The 23119-nt window shown below is 41.4% G+C and overlaps 1 protein-coding gene across 1 annotated transcript in view; it reads left to right on the top strand.

Moving 5' to 3' along the window:
* LOC137425663 (bridge-like lipid transfer protein family member 2) overlaps window positions 1–23119 on the top strand; it is a 129699-nt gene that overhangs the window by 81022 nt on the left and 25558 nt on the right. Inside the window, 7 exon segments of the mRNA XM_078775355.1 lie at window positions 3020–3180; window positions 3712–3918; window positions 4059–4158; window positions 17976–18146; window positions 21092–21213; window positions 21742–21897; window positions 22120–22241. Of these exon segments, the coding sequence (XP_078631481.1) occupies window positions 3020–3180; window positions 3712–3918; window positions 4059–4158; window positions 17976–18146; window positions 21092–21213; window positions 21742–21897; window positions 22120–22241 (1039 nt within the window).

Genomic DNA, 23119 nt, shown 5'->3' with positions numbered 1-23119 from the left:
TTACCACCTTACTCACTTGTCTTCTTCTTTTGTCTCCCACCTCCGAGGATCTGGCTTTGGGGCAGAGAGAGAGGAGAGAGAGGTGCTGGCTCCGCAGTTGTGGGCCTGCACTTTCGCTGCTTGCTGCCTGGATCGATACACCATATGGACCGCAATTTTGGTGGCCACCCACAATGGACCGCAGTTCTTTTGCGGCCAAGCACCACCCGTGGATGGACCTATGGGTCAACGTGGCACCTATGCCATCCAGGTGAACCACTAATAGTTGGCCCCCTGACGGCCACAATACAGAAATGGACGCGGTTGGCGCCTTTCTTTATTTTTGAAGGAAGCCAGAAGGCCAAGTGCACCACACGAAGAGCAAGAGACACCTGCAGGGTTAGGGGTTGTTGTTTTTATTTTAATGAACAATGGTGACTGCACCGATTGGTGCTTGGGGTGGTGCTTTTGGTGCTTGGAAGGGGTGCTCTGCACGTTATTAAAGGCCGTAAGGCCACAGAGCACTCGTGGGTTGGTGTATCGATGCTGGCATGCGTGCTCTCTCTATGCATAACATCTGCATGTGTTCCTCCAAAAACAGGTCCTGGATCGTAGTGTAAATATCAGCGTAGTCTTGTGTAAATAATGCTCCCTACCGGCTGTATGTTTAGTTTGCGAATTCTTTCCGCGATTCGGTTATCCTGTGGGTGTGTTTCTGTGAGGAGAAGGGTGCAACGTCGCAGGGGGACATATTTACTCGTTTGTGAATATCTGTAAAACTGTCGCACTCAGGGTAGAGTTAATAGTAGAGGGAACTACATCTGAGTGCCACACTAAAATAGGTAAAAATTTATCGGGTCGGGACGCCCCGAGGGTAGAGAAGGGTGCAATGTTGCGGATATGGCATTTGGCCTCCATATCCGCTTGTAAATATTCCCCTATTTCCCCAATACTCCCCAACTATCCCCAATCCCCCATTCCCTAGTCCCATTGTCTGTAAACAACACTCTGTAGAACCGACCTTCCCCTTCTTCCCCCATTAAATGTCGTGCCCAGGTCCACCGCATCTCACGTAGACAACTTTCGGACCTCTTGCTAGTTATTCTTAGTCTATGTCAGTTAAGGACTCGTTTCCATTAATTCTGACTCTTCGTTGCACCAGAATGTGATTGTATGGCACCAGTATTGAGTTTAGGACCTCCCCATACCTCCTCCCATCTTCCCCATGAAACAACAACTACAACAACGGCGTGCGGGGAGTGTGCGTCCTCACACCGGCTTGGTTAGCCGCCATTGACCATGCGCTCCGACGGGGTTACCACGAAGGGGCTCACTGTCAGCTCCTCGTCAGGGGCGGAGCCCGGTAACCCCCCCGCACCCAATAAGAAGGGCGGACCGATTCCATCTGGGGCGGAGCTAACTTGCCGAGGGCGTGTCACTCCCCGCCGGATATACGCAGCCACTTACCGGACGTGACGTGAGATGCGCCCCCAGCTTGAAAAGACAAGTCGCGACCTCCGAGCGCTGAGCGACCTCCCCGCATCTTTGGACCGGACCGGGTCGATTCTGTCCCTGAGCCAAGAGTGCACCTTGAGCCATCGACTACCCGCTTTCCTTGCCATCAATCCCCGTGTGAGTCAGTTTTGTCCTGTTTATCTGTCGTCTGTCGGGGCTACTATAAGACCGTAATTAAGTGCCTATCTTTCTATGCTGTCCCTCTCATCCCTGTAATCTAACCTTCCGCAATATTATAACCTCCTCCGGAGGTCTTGAGAACCGTACCCCTGGTGTCGTATCATTTTTAACCCAGCCGTTGTGTCCTTTCCATCATTGATTTAGCATAGCGCGACTTAGTCAACGTTCGAGTATAATCGGGTAACTTGTGCGGACACGGCGGCCATTCCGCTCGGCCCACCATAACATCAAAGTCGTGTCCGTAACAATATATATAAGTGATAAGTTAAAAAGGGGGGGTTGGGGATTTTAACGGGCTACCGCCGCCTTTTTTACTATTATATAAATGATAGAACCAAGTACCAACCAGACTAAAGAGTGGAGGTGTAATCAACCTTGGTATATAAATGGTAAACATAACGAATGTGAAAAATATCAAATAGGTATAATTGAAAAGACAACTGGTAAAACAATTTACAAAACAAATAAGAGAATTAATTTAAATACCGGTGAATTGGGTAAAAAAGATGGAAATATTTTTGAGTGGACGGAAAACTTTGATGGTTGTCAGGAAAATATAAACTTTAATTTAAAAATGGTATGTGGCACTGGAGGCGCTCAAACAAGAACATTGAGGGAGGTTTACCATTTTATCTTAGCTCAGTTAAAATATCTAAATAAAGAACCAAACTCAAACATATTTTTTGTTAATATATTAGATGGTGAAGAGAGTGGCAAGAGAATTAAATTATTTCCCACGCATAAACAAATATTTGTAGGGTCGTTGTGTGAGTGGGCCAAAGATGATTCACCAGATGATATTAAGAGTAAAAGGTTAAAAGGTCCATAAGGTCAGAAGGATCACAGGTTCACACAGAAGGACCATTGTTTAAGTGGTCTAATGAATAAGGATAACATGTCAAAAGGTTAGAAGGTTCGTAAAGAACAGGGTGAGAGAAATAGAGGTGTTTAGGGGCAATGAGGGAGGTGAAAAATTAACATGTAAGTCAATGGGAAAATGAGTGTCCCAGAAGCAACATATATACACTACTCATGAGACTACTCTATTTGGCAGACCATCCCAGAGCAGGCACAGATCCAGAGGGGAGTGTGTGCGGTTGGAAAATCGGCGTGTAGCAAAATTCAAGGTGATGTTACTTCTTTTCCTCCATAGTGCAAGTAGGCTGTAATTTAAGCCAGTTGTGAATTTAAGAAAACAGGTATCCAGATAGAAAACACAACACTTGGTCATCTGATATTTTGACAATAGTTTCCATGCTTCAGGAGCCTCTGATACTTTATACATTTTCTTCTTACATCAGGTTTTTTTGGAGTATATGGTGATTTGTCGTGTCGTTCTTACCAGGGGAGCACTTGCTGGAGCGATTGCTGCGTGAGCCAGGAGGAAAGTTTGTTGTATTTTCGGAGGAATCCAATGGTGGAAGAGAGACATTGGCCGGACCTGCTGCTTGCAAAACACCTGATATAGCAGCACGACTTTGGCTTGTGGAACTAGTTAACTCCCAGGTAATGGTAGATAACAATTTACAGGGTGTGATGCTATGATTTAATACACGGAATATTGGACGGGATAGCACAGCAACATAAGGACGAAGCTATAACATCAAAACACGACATATCTGTTTTGGAAAACTTCGCTTTAATTAGGTTGAAGCAGCAGCAGCAGATGCAATCAACGCGTGGAAAAATCCCCAGCCCAAAAAATTGATTTGGACCAACAATACATGCTCAATGAGTCACTGGCCCAAACTAATGGTAAATGGTTCATGATGATCGTGATGATGATTGTTGCAATTCCTATACCTGCTAATTGTTGATTCATGGAATAATGGCTCATTGAAAGAGGAACGATTTCCTGCAGACGTTTATAGCTCATGAAATGAAGTGGGTGAGCCCACACTCGACTAAAATCTTATCCTTTGTCCGTCCTCAATATGCACCCAACCAACTCACATTCAGCTTGACCATGCCATTGCCATGCAAATATGGTTGAAACATTATCATTAATATTTCATGGCCGTCTTCTCTTGAATGCAGGTGTTTCTGCGAGGAACAGAAACCGCTGGTTGTGTCCTTGTGGCAGCAGCACACGCAGAACTGCTCCAGTGTCTTCACAACCCTGCATGGTTTTCTCATGGACTCAGGCAGAAACGCAGTTGGCAGTGTTACCTGGGCAGTATGCAGTACTTTGCCACCACAGACAGCGGTATGGACACCGATGGCGATGAGCAGCAGTGGCTTGAGGTACTGATTCAGGGTGGTGTTTGGGATTACTTGGACATGGCAATTGATGATTATTGGTTTGTGTTCTTAAGGTGAATGTTGGTTCGTACTAGACTTCATTGCACGTGTATTTTCACATGGATTATGGATGCTTGGTACAGGTTAAGAACATCGAAGAGCAGCAACGTGGAAGCCTCGATAGTGTGGCTGAGTTGATTGAAGGGGGGCAGGCTGTTGGAGGCATGGTCACAACCTCCAAAGGTATTAACCTCTTATCTGCTCTCCATGTTTTATTGTCTTTACCTGTCCCACACATCTACATTTATTTTTCTGCCGTTGCCTTTCTGAAAACCTTAGGAACCCTTTCCTCCAGCATAATATTTGCAATTCATTTGTTCAAATTATCCTTGCTCTCTGGTTTGTTTCTACAGTAAATTTGCACTTCTCTGAATGAGGGTGTGCAACGATAAAAACTGAATATGGCAAAAGAGGAGGGAAGAACTTCATATTTAGGTTGATTGACAAGCACAATCAGTAAGGAGAATGCTTTCAGTGCAACAAGCTGCTTAATGAGGACTTCACTTCCTTGACTTGATAACCTTTTTTTATAAAAGCAATATGGATGATCTGACTCCAGCTTGTTCTGTCTTTAATGAGGTGAGCGTCCAGAATAGGGCTGATGTTCGCTGTCTGCAGGTCGTGTTTAATTGAGTTGACGTGTCTTGTTTTGGGGCGATCCCTGGGTCTACGCCCTCTGGCTCAGGAGGGATTTAAGTTGAAGAGTTGGTGAGATGGCAGATGAGGCAGCATAGGACAGAGATGTCCATGCCATTGGAGAGATGAGGCAAGAGGCTGATGTGTTCTTTGATAGATCTGACGATTTGTGATATGGAACCACCGCACACTGTCAAGGTGTTGGAGACATCGCATGTCGAAGGGATGAAGCCAACGTAAATTTGTTGCAGTTGTGGGCCAGATCGCCGATCCATACGACAATACAGAAATCATCAATGCTCGATACATCTTCAGCTTGGTGTTCTTCTGGATTTGCCGCTTCTTGAAAAGCGTCATGGTTTAGTGCTATGGCTGCTTTAGCGATACAGGAAATAATGTCGCATGACGATTGTCCTGATTTATCAATGACCGTTTCAAGGTAAGTAAACTCGTTGACAAATTCAACCACTTTGCAGGAGATGACAAAATTGAGGGATTGGTGTTGTCCTGTGTTATTGCCCTTACCTACTTTGATATCTTGCTATATATTGCTTTTGGCCATATCTCTCAATTGTGAAGAAACACTGATACAATTCTGGCATCTGGATCTGGATCTGGATCAAGTGTCATCTGAATCTTTTTTTGAGATATCCTACTGACGGACAACCATCAAACAGACAAACAGGGGTGAATACATAACCTCCATCCACCTTGGTGGCAGAGGTAATAAAGCATTAATAGAATGTATTCAAATTCCATTCATTGTATGGGAGGGGGTTAAGGGGATTCCATCTGAAGTTAGACTTGAGCGAAGCTGAAAAATGTCACCCCTCAATTTCATGCTTCAAAACACTAAGAAAATGCAAGAGACAGGGAGAGAAAAACAAAGACAATCGTGAACAAGTAAAGTACAGTCAGACCTCACTATTCGTGGAATCTGCATATTCGCGGTTGATAAAATGTGACGTTTCTCCATTCGCGGAAAAGTGTCCCGCAAGTTCACGGTTTTTTTTTTCTGTCCGTGGCCTTGTTCTGCGAAATTCGCGGTTTTTTCCCTCTATTTGCGGCCATGTTCCACGAATTCGCAGTCTTTGAGTGGCGCAAAAAAGAAATTTCACGAGCTCCTAGCTTGACACATTTAAAAAACCCATCTTTCACCAGCCATGCACAAAGCAACTGGACGTACACAGAAAACATCTTATACAAGCCGCAGGCATGACCTGCTTATACTGTACAGCTGTTACCTTTACACATTTATAAAACCCATCTTTTGCCTGCCATGCATAAAGCAGCTGGACATACGTATGCAAAAAAACATCTTCTACGAGCCGCGATCATGACCTGCTTATACATTCACTGCTGTGTGATTTGTGTTTTCCTGGCTTTCGTGGGCGCAAATTTTAGCACTATAAAAAATGCACTATAAGCAAAAATGCACTATAAGCGAGCTTCGCGGGATATCCCACCAGATGTGTAAACAAGTCAACTCCGTGAATTATAGAATGCAAATGCTTCATTAAATCGATTACAGTTTGCAATTTACGGTAAAGCATCAGAGATCTTAAACAATGAAAACGCTTCGGGGAATTTTCCATCAGCGTCGAAAACAACTCAAACTCCGTGAGTTATAGAATGCAAATGCTTCATTAAATCTATTATTGAAATTAGCAGATATGCTCGATACGGCATCATCGGATAACAAACAATGGGCAGAGTACCTCCCGCAGATACCCACAATGCTGGCAATGCTATGTCGAAGGCACCCAACTCCCAACCAGGAATAAGCAACATGTCGAACTCAGACAGTTTACAAAATATTTATTAACAGTACATGCATGGAAGAAATATGATTGGCGTGTAAGCGAGTAACACCACTGAAATGATAGTCACATCAATCCCATCACAGTAATCCACAATTTCTTAAAAGCTATGGCCAGTAACCGGTTTATATACTTTTCCAGCCACACCCAGCGCAGAAAGGAATTCTGAACAACAAGCTGTGCTTTGCTTTAACAAAGGAACAGCTCTTTCTCACGGGAAACTATTTCTGTCTTATAAACAACAGTGGACAGGCCAAGATAAGATTCAGTCATGCCTTTGCATTAAGGATCTTTGCCAAGTTAAGTTGCATTGAGAAAGCCCACAGAATCTTGTTTCTCACAGTCTGAGAGTCCTTTAGGTGTTTTTTTGCAAACTCCAAGCGGGCTTTCATGTGTCTTTCACTGCGGAGAGGCTTCCGTCTGGCCACTCTGCCATAAAGCCCAGATTGGTGTAGTGTTGTAGTGATGGTTGTCCTTCTGGAAGTTTCTCCCATCACCACACAGGATCTCTGGTGCTCAGCCAGAGTGACCATCGGGTTCTTGGTCACCTCTCTTACCAAGGCCCTTCTCCCCCGATTGCTCAGTTTGGCCGGGCGGCCAGCTCTAGGAAGAGTCCTGGTTGTTCCAAACTTCTTCCATTTAAGAATTATGGACGCCACTGTGCTCTTGGGAACCCTCAATGCAGCAGAAATTTTTTTGTAGGCTTCCCCACATCTGTGCCTCGACGCAATCCTGTCTCTGAGCTCTGCAGGCAGTTTCTTCGACCTCATGGCTTGGTTTTTGCGCTGATATGCATTGTCAGCTATGAGACCTTATGTAGACAGGTGTGTGCCTTTCCAAATCATGTCCAATCAATTGAATTTACCACAGGTGGACTCCAATCAAGGTGTAGAAACATCTCAAAGATGATCTAGAGATATGGGAAGCACCTGAGCTAAATTTCAAGTGTCATAGCAAAGGGTCTGAATACTTACGTCAATGTGATATTTCAGTTTTTTCTTTTTAATAAATTTGCAAAACTTTCTAAAATCCTGTTTTCTCTTTGTCATTATGGGGTATTGAGTGTAGATTGATGAGGGAAAAAATGAATTTAAACGATTTCAGCATAAGGCTGCAACACAACAAGATGTGAAAAAAGTGAAGGGGTCTGAATACTTTCTGAATGCACTGTATGTATATGTATCTATATATGTATATGTATCTATATATGTATATGTATCTATATATGTATATGTATTATGAATCTATAGATGTATATGCATCTATATATGTATATGTATCTATATATGTATATGCATCTATATATGTATATGCATCTATATATGTATATGTATCTATTTATGTTTATGTATCTGTATATGTATATGTATCTATATATGTATATGTATCTATATACAGTCATGTGAAAAAGTAAGTACACCCCATGTAAAGTTTTGACTTTTTCAACATATTTCAACATACAGCTATTTGATATTCATTTCAACAATATTTATAGATAAAGGTGATATAATATAACAAATATCATGAAACATTTACATTTTGTAGTCCATTATATAATTTAAATAAACATAAATGCAAATTTCGCATGTGGAAAAAGTAAGTACACCCTTGGCTCTAATAGGTGGTATTGCCCCCTTTGGCAGAAACAACTTCAAGTAGGCGTTTCTTATAACTGTCTACCAGTCTCTGACATCGACTGGGAGAAATTTTTTCCCACTCCTCCATGCAGAATTCTTTCACTTGTGCGATGTTTGAGGGGTTTCTTGCATGCACAGCTCGTTTCAAATCCCCCCACAACATCTCGATGGTATTTAGATCCGGGCTTTGACTTGGCCATTCCAGAACCCTCCATTTCTTTCTTTTCAGCCATTCCTTGGTGGATTTACTGGTATGTTTAGGGTCATTGTCAAGTTGCAAGGTCCACCTTCGGTTGAGCTTCAACTTTCTGACAGATGGCCTCACATTATCCTCAAGCACCCTCTGGTACAATGAAGAATTCATAGTGGATTCTATGATGGTGAGCTGCCCAGGCCCTGATGCAGCAAAGCTGCCCCAAACCATAATATTTCCACCACCATGCTTTACAGTTGGTATCAGGTTCTTGTGGTCAAATGCTGTCTTTGGTTTTCGCCAAACATGTCTTCTGGTACTGTGGCCAAATAGCTCTACCTTTGACTCATCTGTCCAGAGCACATTGTTCCAGAAGTGCTGGTCTTTGCCGAGGTGTTCATTGGCAAACTTTAGTCTTGCCCTGATGTTATTTCTGGACAGCAAAGGTTTCCTCCTGGCACACCTCCCATGTAGATCAAATTTGTGCAGCCTCTTTCTAATGGTAGACTCGTTCACTTTTACATCAACAGTGGCAAGAGCTACCTGTAGGTCCCGTGATGACATTCTGGGGTTCTTAGAGACTTCTTTCAGCATGTTGCGGTCTGCTCTCGGGCTGAACTTGCTGGGGCGGCTTGGCCGCAACTGCCAATATCTATCAATGTTGGCAGTTGTTTGGAATCTTTTCCACTTGTAGATGATCTTCTGGACAGTCGAATGATTGATTTCAAATTGTTTGGAGATCTTTTTAAATCCCTTCCCAGTCTCGTAGGCATCTATAACCTTCTTTCTGAGGGCCTCAGAGAGCTCTTTTGATCTAGGCATGGTGACGCCGCACACTTCAACAACAAAGAGCAAAACCAAACGAAATGTCTGAGGTTTAAATAAGACAGGTTCCTCCAAGATCCTGTCGAACGATGTTCTAATCATTTGCACCTGAGCTGGTGCACCTGATTCTAATTTTAGGTATTTGAAGTAGTGATAAATGTAGGGGTGTCCTTACTTTTTCCACATGCAAAATTTGCATTTATGTTTATTTAAATTATACAATGGACTACAAAATGGAAATGTTTCATGATATTTGTTATATTATATCACCTTTATCTATCAATATTGTTGAAATGAATATCAAATAGCTGTATGTTGAAATATATTGAAAAAGTCAAAACTTTACATGGGGTGTACTTACTTTTTCACATGACTGTATGTATATGCATCTATATATGTATATGTATCGATATATGTTTATGTATCTGTATATGTATATGTACCTATATATGTATATGTATCTATATATTTATATATATATATATATACATATATATATATATATATATATATATATATATATATATATATATATATATATATATATATATATATATATATATATATATATATATATATACATATATATATATATATATATATATATATATATAATATATATGTATAGAGAGATTGAGTCAGAGAGAGGTAGAAGAAAAAGGGAGAGGGATAACAAGTCAATAAGCCTTCAAATAATGTGAAAAGTACATTTTCACCCATTGTACAACAAAATGTACCATATATTGCAACGTTATATCATGTATGCACGGAACGTCATTTAATTAATAGGTGCAAACCTCGAGGCAAATTACATGGACCCGCACCTGATCATGCATAATGAGGTATTCTGACAGTCCAGGTCAGAGATTTTATTGTGTAACGTGAAATGAGCTATCCTGGAATCGTGAATTGACTTGTGCATTCCAACATACTCACACGCACTCTGATGCCTGGTAATAAATGAAGTGTGTAAGGAAGTGGATTCTCACAACAGTTCACTTTAGGCTTGTCACCTGATGCTCACATCTGGTCTACATCAAATGAATAGTTGTACTATCAGGTTAGCTGAGATATTTTTTACCTTATATTCACCAGTTTCAGTACCATTCACGTTATATTCAGCCGGTGTGTGCCCCAGTTTATAATAGGTAGACCGTGTCATCCACCAATCAATGTGGACCAATCATAGACCTGCAGCAGACAAAACCTGCAACCTGCTGCTGCAACCTGCAACCTGCAACATGACCTGCTGCATGACCAGCTGCAGGCATGACATGACCTGACAGACCAACCTGTGACATGACCTACCAACCGAGAATGAAGGTGTGGAGGTTGAAAGAGGTGACAGTAAGGGAGGCATTAAAAGAGAGGCTGAGTAGGGTAGAGGATGATGTGGTTGAGCTTGAAAGTGGTTGGATGTCAATGAAAGCTAGTCTGTTGGGAGCCGTTGGTGAGGTATGTGGATGGACAAAAGGACCACCGAGGCACTCGGAAACATGGTGGTGGGATGTTGAGGTTGGAAAGAGGATTGACGAGAAGAGGAAGAAGTTCAAAGAGTGGCAGAAGGCGAAGGGTACGGGAGCAGAACAAGCAGAGCATGAAAGTTATAAGGCAGCCAGGAAGGCTGCAAAGAAAGAGGTAGCAAAGGCGCAGGAGGCATGTACGAAAATGTTCGGAGAACGCTTGGATTCGGAAGAGGGTCAGAAAGCAGTATTCAGGATTGCAAAGCACATAGCGAAAGAGAGGTGTGATGTGATGGGGGTGAGTTGCTTGAAGGATGAAGTGGGACAAATCGTTGTCGACCCAGATGGAATTAAAGGAAGATGGAAAAGATATATGGAAATGCTGTTGAATACAGAGAATGAATGGGATGGCAACATAGAGAGTAACCCAGTTTTAGGACCGGCAGAGAAGATAACTGAGAAGGAAGTTGAGGAAGCGATAAAAGCAATGAAGAGTGGAAAAGCAGGAGGGCCGACGGGAGTTGTGGGAGATATGTTGAAGGCAGCAGGAAGTTGGGGTGTGAAGAGAATGACAGAGATCTGTAATCTGGTGGTGAAAGAAGGCCGCATTCCAGTGGATTGGGAACTGAGTACCCTCGTCCCTCTATACAAGGGGAAAGGTGACCCTCTGGAGTGTGGCTCGTACCGAGCGATAAAGTTATTGGAGCATGGAATGAAGGTATTGGAAAGGGTTTTGGAGAGGAGGATAAGGAAGAAAGTGAAGATCGACGAAATGCAGTTTGGATTTATGCCAGGAAGAGGAACGACAGACGCGCTTTTCATTGTGAGGCAGTTGCAGGAGAAGTACATGGATAAGAGGAAGAAGTTTTTTTGGGGTTTGTTGATCTGGAGAAAGCATTCGATAGGGTTCCACGCAAAGTATTGACATGGGCATTGAGGAAGTTAGGAGTGGAGGAATGGTTGATCAGAGTAGTGATGGCAATGTACAAAAGAGCACGCACAGCTGTAAGGACGAAGGACGGGAACAGTGGTGAGTTTGAGGTGAAGGTGGGAGTGCATCAGGGGTCGGTACTAAGTCCACTACTATTTGTAGCTGTGATGGAGGTGCTGGCTCAGACCGTAAAGGAGGGTTTACCGTGGGAGTTGTTGTATGCAGATGATCTGGTGTTGATTGCGGAAAGTATGGATGGACTGAAGGAAAAGATGAACAAGTGGAAGGAATGTATGGAGACAAAAGGTCTGAAGGTGAATATCGGAAAGACAAAGGTGATGGCAAGTGGTAAAGCATGTGGTGAGGTGGAAAGAACTGGGAAGTGGCCCTGTGCTGTGTGCAGGAAGGGTGTCGGAGTGAACTCCATTCAATGTACAATGTGTGCTGAGTGGGTTCATCAAAAATGTAGTGGTCTGAGAGGGTCATTAACCAGTGTGGCAGCTACATTCAAATGTAAGGTGTGCACAGAGGGAGCTGCAGATGGAGGAAATGTTGAGTTGGATCTTGGAGACGGCGTGAAGCTGGAAGGTGTGAAAACATTTTGCTACCTCGGAGACATGCTGAATGGAGAAGGTGGATCAGACTCGGCAACGGTTGCTCGAGTGAGATGTGCATGGAAGAAGTTTTGGGAACTGAGTGGCGTGCTGATGAGGAGGAGAGTGTCGCTGAAGCTGAAGGGAAAGGTGTATGCTGCATGTGTGAGAAGTGTTATGATTTATGGGAGCGAGACATGGGTAATGAACGTAGAGCAGCAACGAAGGCTGGAAAGGGTGGAAATGCGAATGGTTCGATGGATGTGCGGAGTATCGTTGAGAGAGAGGAAGACAAATGATGAATTGCGAAAGATGATGGGAATATTGCCTGTGATTGATGCTGTGAAGAGGAACAGGTTGAGATGGTTTTGTCATGTATTGAGGAAGGATGAAAGTGACTGGTTGAGAAGAGTGATGGAAGTGAATGTAGAAGGAAGTAGAGGACGGGGAAGACCGAGAAAGACTTGGCTAAAGATGGTGGAAGAAGAAATGCGGGCAAGGGGGTTAACAAGGAGAGATGCAGAAAATAGGGCAAAATGGAGAAGATTGTCATGGGGACCGCAAGGCTAACCCCCGCTCTAGCAGGGAACATGGCCTTAAAATGCATGTTGTTGTTGTTGTTTGTCACCAGTTTCAGTACCATTCACGTTATATTCAGCCGGTGTGTGCCCCAGTTTATAATAGGTACACCGTATCGCTGCGTGTCCTAAGAGGCGACGAAAGGGTTGGCGTCAGGAAGTGCATCCGGCCATAAAAACATTGCCTCAAACAGGGGACCATGATTGTCACGGGGCTCGCAAGGCTAACCCCCACTGTCGCAGGGAAAATGGCCTTAAAAAAGGTGTACTGCAGATGTGTGTCAACCATGATGCCACATTAATACCACTTGCTTTGCGAAATAACCCGGCTATGGTGAAGACGAGCAGTTCAGGGCATGCTCCGCCGCTGTGAGATTTGTGTTGAAAGGGGAGGTGGACATGTTGAAGGTGTGGGTGCATAAAGGCCAATCATTCCTGAGAAAAGTTCACATCTGACGTTCATTTTGCACCAATTATCCTGACTTGCATCGATTAGCCAAAGTTGTAAAAATGCGATTTGAACTTGTCATTTTCAATGAACATGTACTCGGTCATGTGTGACAGCAATGATGCGTGGAAGCTATCAATGGAAAGCTGAGGATCTCCTCTCAAATAGTAAACCACATGTAAATTGTCAAAATAAATAACTTTGCATGTTAACCCCTTGAATTCGGATTACCTTTTTTTTTGATACGCACTGTATAAGTAAATGTGGAGGTAGTAAAGCAGCGGCTCCAGAACATGAAGGAAGGAAAGATGGCAGGACCAGAAGGATTCCATCTGAGGTTACTCTGAATGGGTTTACCTGAGCACTTGTACGAGCAGACATGTTTAATTTGACACGGTCGTCAAATAGGGGATATGGTAAGGTTGTCTAGGTGACATTGATACAGAATGAGAACGGATTGAATGGAGAATGATTGACTGTTCAGCATAACTTCTATAAATACGACAGATATTTGAATCTAGAATTGGATACACAGTCGGGCATCATTTTGAGTGAGATGATAATATGTGGCGACACGAGAGGCAAGTCGTGTTCTTTGTGTTTAGTGGAATTTTCTGATAATGTTTTTCAAGCCGGGTGGATGAATATTTGGTACAGGAAGAAGGAGCCCTTGAATCATCAGAGATTTATAATGCAGATGAAATGGAAATTATACAATGCAGACAAATACATCAGACGACACACAAGACTTCTCCTCAGACAAACACAGCTGCTGAGCTTGTGGGAAGTGATGTAACGATGTACACATCACTTATACAGCGATGCTGTTACCTTTATGCCATCACTTGTATCTTTCTGCACTCAGCGGTGTAATTAAGGACGACCCCTCCATGGATGCCATGGGGTTTGTCCATGCTCTATCTTCTAACTGCAGAGCATTAAGTGAGAAAGCAGCACATACCATTTGAACGTCTTTTGTATGACTCAGCCGGAGTCGGAATCGAACTGCCGATCTCCCAACCTCTGAGCGGATGCCCCAGCCATTACACCACCAAGTCAAGCACTTGAATAGATAAACGGTTCTGCCGTGATTTTTTTTTTTTTTTGCAAATCTGTTTATATAATGATGTAAATGGAGTCGAGCACCGGTTGTGCCAAAAAAAAAAAAAAACTAAACCCAGCTCTGTTTTGGTCACCATCCATTTTATTTATTTCGTTTTGTTCTCTTGTATCAGATAATAATAGTAATAAATCTTTATTGTCCCATATTCAGGGAATTTTCAGAGAATTCAGATAATAATAATAATAAATCTTTATTGTCCCATATTCAGGGAATTTCAGGGAATTCAGATAATAATAATAATAAATCTTTATTGTCCCATATTCAGGGAAATTTCAGGGAATTCAGATAATAATAATAATAAATCTTTATTGTCCCATATTCAGGGAATTTTCAGGGAATTCAGATAATAATAATAATAAATCTTTATTGTCCCATATTCAGGGAATTTTCAGGGAATTCAGATAATAATAATAATAAATCTTTATTGTCCCATATTCAGGGAATTTCAGGGAATTCAGATAATAATAATAATAAATCTTTATTGTCCCATATTCAGGGAATTTTCAGGGAATTCAGATAATAATAATAATAAATCTTTATTGTCGCATATTCAGGGAATTTTCAGGGAATTCAGATAATAATAATAATAAATCTTTATTGTCGCATATTCAGGGAAATTTCAGGGAATTCAGATAATAATAATAATAATAAATCTTTATTGTCCCATATTCAGGGAAATTTCAGGGAATTCAGATAATAATAATAATAATAAATCTTTATTGTCCCATATTCAGGGAAATTTCAGGGAATTCAGATAATAACAATAATAATAAATCTTTATTGTCCCATATTCAGGGAATTCAGGGAATAATAATAATAAATCTTTATTGTCGCATATTCAGGGAAATTTCAGGGAATTCAGATAATAATAATAATAAATCTTTATTGTCCCATATTCAGGGAATTCAGATAATAATAATAATAAATCTTTATTGTCCCATATTCAGGGAAATTTCAGGGAATTCAGATAATAATAATAATAATAAATCTTTATTGTCGCATATTCAGGGAAATTTCAGGGAATTCAGATAATAATAGTAATAAATCTTTATTGTCCCATATTCAGGGAAATTTCAGGGAATTCAGATAATAATAATAATAATAAATCTTTATTGTCCCATATTCAGGGAATTCAGGGAATAATAATAATAAATCTTTATTGTCCCATATTCAGGGAAATTTCAGGGAATTCAGATAATAATAATAATAAATCTTTATTGTCCCATATTCAGGGAAATTTCAGGGAATTCAGATAATAATAATAATAAATCTTTATTGTCCCATATTCAGGGAATTCAGGGAATAATAATAATAAATCTTTATTGTCCCATATTCAGGGAAATTTCAGGGAATTCAGATAATAATAATAATAAATCTTTATTGTCGCATATTCAGGGAAATTTCAGGGAATTCAGATAATAATAGTAATAAATCTTTATTGTCGCATATTCAGGGAAATTTCAGGGAATTCAGATGATAATAATAATAAATCTTTATTGTCGCATATTCAGGGAAATTTCAGGGAATTCAGATAATAATAATAATAATAAATCTTTATTGTCCCATATTCAGGGAAATTTCAGGGAATTCAGATAATAATAATAATAAATCTTTATTGTCCCATATTCAGGGAATTCAGATAATAATAATAATAAATCTTTATTGTCCCATATTCAGGGAAATTTCAGGGAATTCAGATAATAATAGTAATAAATCTTTATTGTCGCATATTCAGGGAAATTTCAGGGAATTCAGATAATAATAATAATAAATCTTTATTGTCCCATATTCAGGGAATTCAGATAATAATAATAATAAATCTTTATTGTCCCATATTCAGGGAATTCAGGGAATAATAATAATAAATCTTTATTGTCCCATATTCAGGGAAATTTCAGGGAATTCAGATAATAATAGTAATAAATCTTTATTGTCACATATTCAGGGAAATTTCAGGGAATTCAGATAATAATAATAATAAATCTTTATTGTCCCATATTCAGGGAAATTTCAGGGAATTCAGATGATAATAATAATAAATCTTTATTGTCCCATATTCAGGGAATTCAGATAATAATAGTAATAAATCTTTATTGTCCCATATTCAGGGAAATTTCAGGGAATTCAGATAATAATAATAATAAATCTTTATTGTCCCATATTCAGGGAATTCAGATAATAATAGTAATAAATCTTTATTGTCCCATATTCAGGGAAATTTCAGGGAATTCAGATAATAATAATAATAAATCTTTATTGTCCCATATTCAGGGAATTCAGGGAATAATAATAATAAATCTTTATTGTCCCATATTCAGGGAAATTTCAGGGAATTCAGATAATAATAATAATAAATCTTTATTGTCCCATATTCAGGGAAATTTCAGGGAATTCAGATAATAATAATAATAAATCTTTATTGTCCCATATTCAGGGAATAATGATAGCTGACATCCTGTCGGAAACTATGCCCTGGACAAATGAATAAAAGGCTTCTTCTGTAGAATCCCACATTGAAATGCAATCCTTCCTCCAGACTCAGGAAGTTCAAGAGAAAATTTAACTGGAGAGATACCCCATGCAAAGAGAATGTTCAAGGAGTTGAAGAGATTTGTACAGCAAGGAACTGTGAACAATATCAACTCAAAATCAACTACAGACCAACTCATTGTGGATGTTCTTTGCTGAGAACTCCTGATGTCATTGGGAGGGTCCCACATTCGATTGGAAACAGTCCAAAGTTGCTCCACCGCCACAGTCAATGACTTGGACTGACGGTGTTAAGTCTCAGGAGGATTCTCCAAGACATAAAAGTTTGTCCATACAGAATACACGCCAGCCACAAACTCACTGACCCAGACAAAAACAAGCATCTCAAAATGGCGTGGTGATTTGCAGAGAAAATCGAGGAGGAGCCAGGTTTTCTCAATGTCTTCTGGTTCTCTAACGAGGTTCACTCTTTGTTGAATGACCAAGTCAACTCAAGGAACGATGTCTACTGGGGCACAGTAAGATGTGATGAGGTTTGCCAGGGACCCTTACATTCAGTGAAGTGTATGGCCTGGTGTGCAATGAGCAAGCTTGGCATCATTGGACCATTCTGGTTTGAAGATGAGGACGGTAATGCCATGACCAGCAACTCTGTGGTGCTGAATGAGTTCTGGACTTCTCTTAGTTGAAGGATAAGCTTTCGAAGAGAAGAACAATGGTTTCACAGGATGGGACAATACCTCACACCGCAAATGAGTCCCGTGAGTGAGTGACAAGCCACTTCGATGAGAGAGCGATTGGCTGACGCTTAAGCGTCGAGTGGTCTCCACATTCCCCTGAATTGAGCCGACTAGAATGTTATCTTTGGGGATATCTCAAAGACAATGTGTACAAGGATAACTCTGGAGGCATCTTTGAGCTGAAACGAGCAACCACAGAGAAAGGTTCGGTCCATCCTACTTGCCCATTGTCAGCGTGTAATCAACAACTTCGCCCGTCGTGTTCAAATCTGTATTCAGCACAGGAGGTGGAAATTCAGAGCATGTGATCGACCGAGTGCCAAACTGAAGTCTTACAAGTTACCTTTCTGATATTTGGCACACCTGTGTCACACAAAGTGTAGCACATATTCCTGAAGATTTATGTAATTCAAAATAAAAATGAATGTATTGTGGATTTTTTTATGGGTTTGGTTTTTTTGTTATCACACCCTGTACCATAAGATGAAATATTACAACAATCTTGCATTGTGCGGCCGGATAGAGGGAGACGCTCTGAGCCCCATCGGACAGCAACTGCAGCGAATCGTCTCTCGCTGTTCTTGTTGGATGTACTACATCAACTACAGCCACGACATCACTCATATACTCCCTGCACCTCCACAGCCTCCTGAGGATCCACATGGACAGCAAGATCCCCTACATAAACAAGAAGGTGAGGATTTGGCAGTGATTTTGCTTCATATTTACTTGGCACATCTGGCTCTAAGCATCTTCGTTGCACCATGTATTCACCTGTTTTCCATAAGGCCTAAAGTGCCACTTACTTATAATATACTCATATACCTGAAAAATAATGACCTCAATGCTTTTTGTCCCCCGTCGCACCGCGGAGCGAAAGGGGGACTATGGTTTTCCCCTCCGTCCGTGTGTGCGTCCGTGCGTGCGTGTGTGCATGCGTGCGTTGAAACTTGTGAGCGGAATATCTTGAAAAATAAATGAACTACTAACTTCTAATCCGGTGTGTGGGTGTATCTACGCATAAGGAAGAACGCTATTGAAAATTGGGTCGCCACGTCAAAATCCAAGATGGCCGCCGCCATGTATGTCTGAACCTTGTGAGCGGAATATCTTGAAAAATAAGCGAAGTACCAACTTCTAATCTGGTGTGTGGGTGTGTCTCCAACCCACTCGCAAATATTATCGACTCTTCCATGTTTCCTGCGTCTTCCACTTTGTCAACTCACATCACTTCACAGACGGGGGACCTAGGCGTAACGCTTGTTATCTTTGACTGTGAAAGGATGAAGTAATTTGCCACTTGAAACATGTACCCACACTGTATTTTGTATGGATATGGAGAATCTTTGCACCAGTTCTGTTAGTAATAGTACCTGGAACGCATGAATGAAAGGGGAACTGAGATTGAAGAATCCAAACTTTAAATGCACAGTTAGTCATCTTTAGTTTGGCACCTGATGGGCTCAACTTTGTGATATCTGGAAAACCCATTTTCTTGCAAGTTTTGTGTGATCCAATATCTCTCAGTAATGCGGATCGACTGTCGATCAAGGAACTTCACTGGTTACTATTACAGTTTTTTCATGCGTACAAACACAAATTTTATTCAAATGATAGGAAAGTATTTTTGGTGATCATTTTTCATACAAAATCAGAAAAAGATCATTTCCACCACAAAAAATGCAAGGGAATGTAAAGGGAATGTGTGTGTCTCCTTCATAACTCCAAAACCATAAAACCTAGCGGCCCGAAACTTTGCATTCACACTAAGGGAACTCTATGGGAGTGCATGGATGAAAGTTGAGTGTTTGGGTAAATTTAAACACCCCTTTTGAAGATAATTAACGGCCTTTTTAAATTAAAACAAAAATCGGCTTTATCATTGGTCAGCCTGTGATCCCTTGCAGGGGTCCAAAGCTTTGTTTCGGTGTGCTCAAAAACTCCTTGCCTTGGAACAGGCTGCTATGTTTTCTGCACGATGAAGCACCCAATTTTTTTTTTCACTTTCCTCACTCGCATCATCGAATGTCTGATCTTCATTCCTACAGATCACTGTATATATCACTTTTGTTGGTGCTATCGTTTTAAATTAGGAGCTTGGAGTGATTTTATGCATTATACGATTAGATTTCCCACGAAAGCCTCTCACAGACTAATTTAAGTACATAATCAAAATCTGTCTTCTGATTTGAGGATCGGAGCTGCTGGACTTTTACTGTCGAAATCTGGAGTGAAATCTGAAAAATTTAAGAAATCACCGATTCTTATATCTGAAGCGCATATGTGTATTTATTTAAGGAAGGCTATGTATGCTCCCACCTCCATATTCAGCAATAAAAAGCCCAACTTTTTTCAGATTTCAGCCTAGATACCTATATAATTGGTGGGATGGGAAGCTCCGATCATCAAATATGGTATCAGATGTGAAAAATAACTGTTCCAACGATCGTTAAGACAGGTGAAGGAGTCATGTGACATCTTCAATGTGCTAATCAAAATAGTACAAACACCTCGCTTTACAGGTAATTTTACTGCTCATCTAATGACGTAACTCTCTCCAGGGTGAAAGAAGAGTTTTTAGAAAAAAGGTTACCACCTTAGATAACTTCTTGAAATATCCACCCTGAATTCTTTTTAAAACAAGTGATTTTGATCCATATACCTACACAATATAGTTGGTTAGAAAGTGCGTTTCGATTGTCTGACACCAAAACAGATTGTGAACATCTTTTTTCACATGGTCAACTTTACGTGGGCTAAACAATTTATATATTCTGGCCTTTGAAGGAAAAGAAAAGCATTCAATATTGTCTACCTAAAGGGTTACAATAACATGTTCAGCTTTGTTGATGTTTCTGTTAAATATTTTGCAGGTTGATAAATAAAATGTTTGTCTCTAAACATGTGCTTAATTGTGGTAGTCCAATCGATGTATGTTAGATCCCGGGCAAAGCCGTGTACCCAGGTGGGAGGAGGAAGCGAAATGGGTGGGAGGTGTTGGGTGGGAGGAGGGAGGGGAATAGGTGGGGCGGGAGTCTGGAGGAGGGGCGGTGGGTGGGAGGATGGAGGGAAAGGTCGGAGGTGGCAGGAGGGAGGGTGGATGGGGTGGGAAGAGGGAGGGAAAAGGTGTTGTGGGAGTCTGGAGGGATGGGCGGGCGAGAGGTGGGAGGAAGGGTTGGGTGGTTGGAGGGATGAGGCGGGGCGAGAGGAGGGAGTGGGACAGGCGGGAGTCTGGAGGGATGATGCGGAGCGTGAGGAGAGATGAGAATGGGTGGGAGTCGGGCGGGGAAGGGTGGAAGTAGGGACCCGGCCCTTGCCTGGAAATGCCAGGTACCTTTGCTTTCGCTCTCCCCTCCTTCCTTGCTCCCTCCCACCTCCTCCCAGCTCTCCCCACTCCCCTCTCCCATTCTCATCCCCACTCCTCCCCCACTTTCATCCCACTCCTCCTCCTCCTCGCTCCTTACCCCTCCTCGCTTTCCATAAATTAGAACATCAGTATCGATTGAGTAAACATAGCATATGAGACTTCAACCTGTTCTCCACATCAAGAGCCAGGACTTCAGATGGGAATATAAACAATAAACTCGTTATTTATAAGTTGCACTTTGAGCATCTCAAATCCTTTTTTTCTGTTCTCAGGTGCTGTGGACACCTTCACTTTGATTCACAATGACCTGGAGATTTGTACAAATCCTGCACAGTATGTTATGATTTTGGACATCCTCAACAATCTTCTCCTTTACGTTGAACCACGACGCAAGGTGCAAGCTGTTGATAATTAAGGGTTCTAATGGTATTTTATATGGCAAAGGAGGAAGCTTGATGATTTTGGGTTGTAGTGTAAATTGAACAAAGGTTTTTAAAAGATTAGATCAATGTCACTGGATATAGAAAATGAGTTTAACTGGGAAGAAAGAGACAACAATTATCAAGGAAACAGTGAACTGATATCTTTTCCCACCACCAACAAACACCACCTTTTGATTGTATTTCTGCATATGAAAAGTTTTAATTTATAAGTGATCCTTCACAATAATTGAGATAGGGCCAAAACGATATGTAGCATGATATTTCAAAAGGTTATGGACCGATTATGACAAACCTTGGTCCGGCCTATCAGTGTGATACAAAATATAAACTGTTCAGCCTGGCAGAGGTATGCTCTCTACCGAGTGCCATTCTAGTATTAGCCGTTACCTTATTGGCCTACATTTCCCAGGGTATCACTTTCGGCACCATGATATTTTGATTTCAAAGCGGCCTTCCCTGTTAGGTCTGCTCTTGTTCAGGCACACAGCGAGAAAAAGCAGCGAGTACGTTTTCAGCTTGAGATATCAAGTCATCCTGAGGAGCAGCGAAGTGGGATTCTACACCTGCAGGAAGCGCTTCGTGCTCAACTTTCACAAACACGACAGCTCGAAAGAGAGATTTACAACAATCATAAGGTATATGTTCTTCATTTGGTCAAATTTGGTGGGAGATGTATATTTAATATTGCTTAAAAAACACCTGCATGCTACATACACAAGGAAGGAGTAGTTGGTAGAAAGGCAGAGGTGTTTGTAAATGGACAGCTTCTTGCGTTTTAATTGAAGCCTCGATACAACTTTGTCCGTCTTATCACCATGTTCTATTGTTAATTCTGAAATATCTCTTGCTGTCTTCAGGATCTGGAAGAATGTGGTGAGAAAGAAGAGTTGGTACAGAGAATCCATGACCTACAGGATAAGTTGACACAGGACAAGGCTGATCTGCAGGCTCGCAGCGAAGAGCTCAATATTCTGATCAGGTCTGACTGAACTGCACTTTTTCAATTTAACGATCTAGGCCCATGGAGGAGCTAAGTGAGAGAGGATAGCAGGTTCACAGACTGACAGAGAATCAAATTGGAACAGGAAGACCAGGACATCACACAATGGTTGATTTGCAGAAAGGAAAGGGGTTGGTAGGAAGTGGAGAGGTCAGAGAGAGCAGCTGTGGCTATGAAATGACGCTTGACATGACGATGGGCAGCACTCTTGAAATACTGGAAGTGACGCATGACACGACAATGGGCAGCACTCTTGAAATACCGGAAGGAGGGACACAAATCGACAGATGTAGAGTTTGTTCATAGATGAGAGTAGATGGTGCAAGTGGAAGTGAGCATTCATTTTTGAATTGAGGAAGGTTACCAGGTGTTGTATTCTAGAAGAACATCTTTGATCTGTGTAAGTTGGAGGAGGATGGTGGGACATTATGGCTGGAGGATTGAGTGAGGCCCAAATTGATGTAATATAAAACTGAGTCCATCAACCTGCCCATGACGAGTGAGAAGTTTGGTCTCGGACTCGGCTTCTTGCCAAGAGTTTAATTTATTTTTTTGTGTACAGAGTCAAGGCTTGTGGAAGAGATAGACCACAGAACAGATCAGGAAGCAACATAGCAGGAGAAGCGGAAAAAAACAGAGACGGATAAACAAGGGTTGTGGGTAACGATGAGGGTGTAGAGGAGAACGCGAGGGGTGGCCGAGATGGACACATAAGCAAAATTTGAGGGTGGGGGTTGGTTAACCAGTGTAGAAAAGATCATGGTTTTGGATGGGGGATTATCTGAGATGGTGGTGAACAGTGGTCTTGATTACCTGGATGGAAGAATGAGATTGAAGAGAATGTGGAAGGTGGTTCC

The sequence above is a fragment of the Myxine glutinosa genome, chromosome 4 (assembly GCF_964187855.1).
Source record: "Myxine glutinosa chromosome 4, kmMyxGlut1.1, whole genome shotgun sequence".
Taxonomy (NCBI): Eukaryota; Metazoa; Chordata; class Myxini; order Myxiniformes; family Myxinidae; genus Myxine; species Myxine glutinosa.
The sequence above is the reverse complement of the archived record's forward strand: the minus strand, read 5'-3'. Positions and strand labels throughout refer to the sequence as shown.